The 268-nt window shown below is 73.1% G+C and overlaps 1 protein-coding gene across 1 annotated transcript in view; it reads right to left on the bottom strand.

Moving 5' to 3' along the window:
* PLCH2 (phospholipase C eta 2) overlaps nucleotides 1–268 on the bottom strand; it is a 44,821-nt gene that overhangs the window by 20,126 nt on the left and 24,427 nt on the right. The window contains exon 2 of the mRNA XM_015569690.1: nucleotides 73–248. Within this exon, the coding sequence (XP_015425176.1) occupies nucleotides 73–248 (176 nt within the window). The remainder of the gene's footprint in view (nucleotides 1–72; nucleotides 249–268) is intronic.

Genomic DNA, 268 nt, shown 5'->3' with positions numbered 1-268 from the left:
CATGAGCACCCGCGCAGCCCGTCCCCGCCCCCACGCGCTCAGGTGGGTGCGAGACCACCCTCCACCCCTCACCCGCCCACCAGGGGCCGAGCTCAATGCCCAGGGCTGTGACCCAGGGGCTGGCGCCCGTTGCCGATCCCACCCGGGACCCTGCTCGTCCAGGAAGTAGAAGCGCACGAGCCCCTTGGCGCCGCCCCGGAGCTTCACCATCTGGGTGCCGGCCTGCATGGCGCTCATGCAGCGCTCCACTGGACGCGGCCGCAGGGAC

This window comes from Myotis davidii, unplaced genomic scaffold (genome assembly GCF_000327345.1).
Source record: "Myotis davidii unplaced genomic scaffold, ASM32734v1 scaffold586, whole genome shotgun sequence".
In the NCBI taxonomy this organism is placed as follows: domain Eukaryota; kingdom Metazoa; phylum Chordata; class Mammalia; order Chiroptera; family Vespertilionidae; genus Myotis; species Myotis davidii.
The sequence above is the reverse complement of the archived record's forward strand: the minus strand, read 5'-3'. Positions and strand labels throughout refer to the sequence as shown.